This window comes from Myotis brandtii, unplaced genomic scaffold, assembly GCF_000412655.1.
Source record: "Myotis brandtii unplaced genomic scaffold, ASM41265v1 scaffold2414, whole genome shotgun sequence".
Taxonomy (NCBI): Eukaryota; Metazoa; Chordata; class Mammalia; order Chiroptera; family Vespertilionidae; genus Myotis; species Myotis brandtii.
The window spans coordinates 165,854-170,487 of NW_005359117.1; the positions used below are offsets into that span (position 1 = coordinate 165,854).

Sequence of the window (4,634 nt, forward strand, 5' to 3'; positions counted from 1 at the left end):
ACTCTTTGTATACTTTAAGCAATTAAAAAAAATGATGGTCAAGCTGCCCAAGGTTTTCTGAGGATTAAATAATGGAATACCCATGGAGCCTTCAAAGAAAGCAGCACAGGCATTTAGTAATTTCTTCATAAACATTGGAGATGGTCGATAGGCATTTTTTATAATATATTTTATTGATTTTTTACAGAGAGGAAGGGAGAGGAATAGAGAGTTAGAAACATCGATCAGCTGCCTCCTGCACACCCCCCACTGGGGACGTGCCCACAATCAAGGTACATGCCCTTGACCAGAATCGAACCTGGGACCCTTGAGTCCGCAGGCCGACGCTCCATCCACTGAGCCAAACCGGTTAGGGCTCCATAAGCATTTTTAGTCTCACTTTAAGGAGAGGAAACTTAGGGGCTAAGTTTATGAATAAGATACATGGGCATCAAGGAAGGTAAACGTGTGTGTGTGTGTGTGTGTTGGGGGCAGAGGGGGTGGGTATCTACCTTGCAAATGGGGACTTTCCCAAGCTGGATCTCCATCATGGACCACAGAGATGCCTTTAAACTTGGGAATGGAAGAAATGCCGGCTCCTCAGGAGAAAGAGAAAAAGAAAAACAAGATGAAGGGTTGGTGTTGCCAAAGAAAGACATGTTTAAAAACCACAAAACTTGCACTTTTTAAACGACTGCAGCCTTCTTTATCTTTATCCTTAGGTCTCACTACCAGAAAGAGTGTTGTATTAGAAGATGGTTAGGGTTAAAGAGCTCTCTGCTCTGGGCTCTCCTCCCAGGGCCTTCCGGGGTCGGCCCTGCAGCTGGGGCTTTGCGCCCACATGGACTCGCCTCATTTGGTCATTTCCTCCCTGAACAGGTGCTCACCTAGCCGCCCCCTGGCAACCCGAGGAAGCTGTGATCGCGGCGCCTTGGACCCCCTGGTCCCCTTGGGAATGAAGGCCCTCGGGGTGCTCCTGGTCTTCACGTCCTGCTGTAAGTAGTGAGCAGCGGGCGAGTTTCGGGGCACTGTCCCCCATTCTGTGTGTCTGTGTCTGTGGGGCGGTCCCTCCTGAGGTGGCATTGGGCAAGGGGGAGTCAGATGTTGCTCAAAAGAGAACCAGGAGCGGAACAGGCTCCCACCAAAGCCCTCCTGCTTGACCCCAGTGTTGGGATCCCCCCAAAACTTCTGGGAAATCAAAGGTTGCAACCGTTTGCTAAGAAAGAGGGCGCTGGACTCTGCTCTCCCACACACGCCCCTTCAGGAGTCTTTCCTCAGGATGCTAGTGAAGGTGAATTCACTTTTCCTACCTCTGAGCTTTATTGAAGATCGTGTGGCTCCTAGAACAAAACCGCAGACATCAAGCTAGCTAATTTAGGAACAATTCTTTCCCATCAGAAAGGCATTCTTCTGGTGACTTGTGGAGTAACTGGTAATCGTGAGTCATCGCTCTCAGCGGGTCAGATGGCACACCTCTGCAACGTGAAAGAATGTGCAGGAAATGGTGTTGGTTCTATTGGAAGCTCTTCCACTCTGGATTAGTTGTGTAAAAATTTATCTAGATCCGTTTTCCTATCTGTTTTAGCTGTGGAGCAATCACTTTTGGGTCCCTAAGTCAAAATGTCAAAATGGGGTTCTCATTTTCTCTTAGCGGTAAGATCACAGTGTGGGGGGACCCATGTGCCAGCAGTGCCACTTCTGCACCCCGTGGTGTGCCCAGAAGGTTCCGCCCTCTCTCTGGGGGCCGTTCGGACAGCAGTGACGGGCCCCTCTTTCGTGCATTGTGATAAGATATCCAAAATCTCAGTATGAGATGGGAAGGCTCCTGGGAAAATTTCCTCAAACCCTCTCTCTCTGTTTTTCTTCTTCAAGTTCATGCTTTATTTTTATGGCAAAATTAAGATATGCATGTAATTAAAAAGTAAAATAAGTGAGTGGAGAGTAACAAAATAGAGCCCCTTCTCATGCCTCCCAGACCCCCAGCCTTCTCCTACACCCAGATCAACCATTTGTAAGAGTTAGGTATATCCTCCAGGACTTTGCACACACACACATTTAACACATTTCAACAGAAAAGTAAGACATGCGCATCATAAAAGAGAATCATACAGCATAAAAGTTAAAATGAACTCTGAAATATCTTATCTAATAAAGAGGGACTATGCAAATTGACCTTCATGCCATAATGGTCAAGATGGCTGCGCCCACAGCGGAGGCAGGGATTTCATAACACAATATGGCTGCGCCCACAGTGGAGGCCGACTTCTCATAATGAGCCTTAACGAGCAATCAGCAGGAACCTGAGGCTGCATGGTTCTGGGCCAGGGCAGGGGACCTAAGGCTGCACCCCCCCGCCCAGCAGGGCTTGATGGGGGACCTCAGGCCATGCCCCCGGAACAATTCTTTCCCATCAGAAAGGCATTCTTCTGGTGACTTGTGGAGTAACTGGTAATCGTGAGTCATCGCTCTCAGCGGGTCAGATGGCACACCTCTGCAACGTGAAAGAATGTGCAGGAAATGGTGTTGGTTCTATTGGAAGCTCTTCCACTCTGGATTAGTTGTGTAAAAATTTATCTAGATCCGTTTTCCTATCTGTTTTAGCTGTGGAGCAATCACTTTTGGGTCCCTAAGTCAAAATGTCAAAATGGGGTTCTCATTTTCTCTTAGCGGTAAGATCACAGTGTGGGGGGACCCATGTGCCAGCAGTGCCACTTCTGCACCCCGTGGTGTGCCCAGAAGGTTCCGCCCTCTCTCTGGGGGCCGTTCGGACAGCAGTGACGGGCCCCTCTTTCGTGCATTGTGATAAGATATCCAAAATCTCAGTATGAGATGGGAAGGCTCCTGGGAAAATTTCCTCAAACCCTCTCTCTCTGTTTTTCTTCTTCAAGTTCATGCTTTATTTTTATGGCAAAATTAAGATATGCATGTAATTAAAAAGTAAAATAAGTGAGTGGAGAGTAACAAAATAGAGCCCCTTCTCATGCCTGAGCTTTATTGAAGATCGTGTGGCTCCTAGAACAAAACCGCAGACATCCAGCTAGCTAATTTAGGAACAATTCTTTCCCATCAGAAAGGCATTCTTCTGGTGACTTGTGGAGTAGCTGGTAATTGTGAGTCATCGCTCTCAGCGGGTCAGACGGCACACCTCTGCGACGTGAAAGAACGTGCAGGAAATGGTGTTGGTTCTATTGGAAGCTCTTCGACTCTGAATTAGTTGTGTAAAGATCTGTCTAAATCCATTTTCCTATCTGTTTCAGCTGCGGAGCAATCACTGTTGAGTCCCTAAGTCAAAATGTCAAAACAGGGTTCTCATTTTCTCTTAGCGGTGGACTTGACAGTTTTCAAGATCACGGTGTGGGGGGACCCATGTGTCGGCAGTGCCACTTCTGCACCCTGTGGTGTGCCCAGAAGGTTCCGCCCTCTCTCTGGGGGCCGTTCGGACAGCAGTGACGGGCCCCTCTTTCGTGCATTGTGATAAGATATCCAAAATCTCAGTATGAGATGGGAAGGCTCCTGGGAAAATTTCCTCAAACCCTCTCTCTCTGTTTTTCTTCTTCAAGTTCATGCTTTATTTTTATGGCAAAATTAAGATATGCATGTAATTAAAAAGTAAAATAAGTGAGTGGAGAGTAACAAAATAGAGCCCCTTCTCATGCCTCCCAGACCCCCAGCCTTCTCCTACACCCAGATCAACCATTTGTAAGAGTTAGGTATATCCTCCAGGACTTTGCACACACACACATTTAACACATTTCAACAGAAAAGTAAGACATGCGCATCATAAAAGAGAATCATACAGCATAAAAGTTAAAATGAACTCTGAAATATCTTATCTAATAAAGAGGGACTATGCAAATTGACCTTCATGCCATAATGGTCAAGATGGCTGCGCCCACAGCGGAGGCAGGGATTTCATAACACAATATGGCTGCGCCCACAGTGGAGGCCGACTTCTCATAATGAGCCTTAACGAGCAATCAGCAGGAACCTGAGGCTGCATGGTTCTGGGCCAGGGCAGGGGACCTAAGGCTGCACCCCCCCGCCCAGCAGGGCTTGATGGGGGACCTCAGGCCATGCCCCCCACCCCAGGCTGGGGGACCTGAGGCTGTGCCCCCCGCCCAGGGGAGCTTGATGGGTCTGGATCTTGCCCAATGGGGGTGGGGCCAGCCAGGTCTGAAGCATGCACGTTTGGGCGGGGACTTGACTCTGGGTCCTGCAGCACACCCCAGACTCTGACAAGAGGAAGATTTTCATATACATTTTAGTAATTTTCTTTCATCTCTGACAATGCTATTATAAAGGGCAAATAGCAATATTAAAATATTTCCTCTAATTAATTCCCCTTTAATGTGCATGAATTTCGACAGCTGATCAATTATTCTCTCTCATCATTGATGTTTCTATCTCACTAACCCTCTTCCTTCCTCTCTGAAATTAATAAAAATAATAAAATAAAAATTTTAAAAAGTAGTATGTTTTCAAGACATCATATAGTTTTTATCCCCTGTCAATGGCTATGTGGGTAGTTTTCTTTTTATTATTATTATCTATACTAATAAAAGGGTAATATGCTAATTAGATCAGGAGATCTTCCGGATGTCCTTCCAGACAAAGCCATGGTGGCAGGGCCAAAGCAGAGGTAGTTAAGGGTGATC

General features: G+C 46.8%; 1 protein-coding gene across 4 annotated transcripts in view; it reads left to right on the forward strand.

The window, feature by feature from the left end:
* PLA2G2C (phospholipase A2, group IIC) overlaps positions 1 to 4,634 on the forward strand; it is a 23,801-nt gene that overhangs the window by 7,565 nt on the left and 11,602 nt on the right. For all 4 annotated transcript variants that reach the window (XM_014540334.1, XM_005866989.2, XM_014540333.1 and 1 more), the window contains exon 2: positions 859 to 974. In XM_014540334.1, the coding sequence (XP_014395820.1) occupies positions 935 to 974 (40 nt within the window). In that variant the 5' untranslated portion in view covers positions 859 to 934. The remainder of the gene's footprint in view (positions 1 to 858; positions 975 to 4,634) is intronic.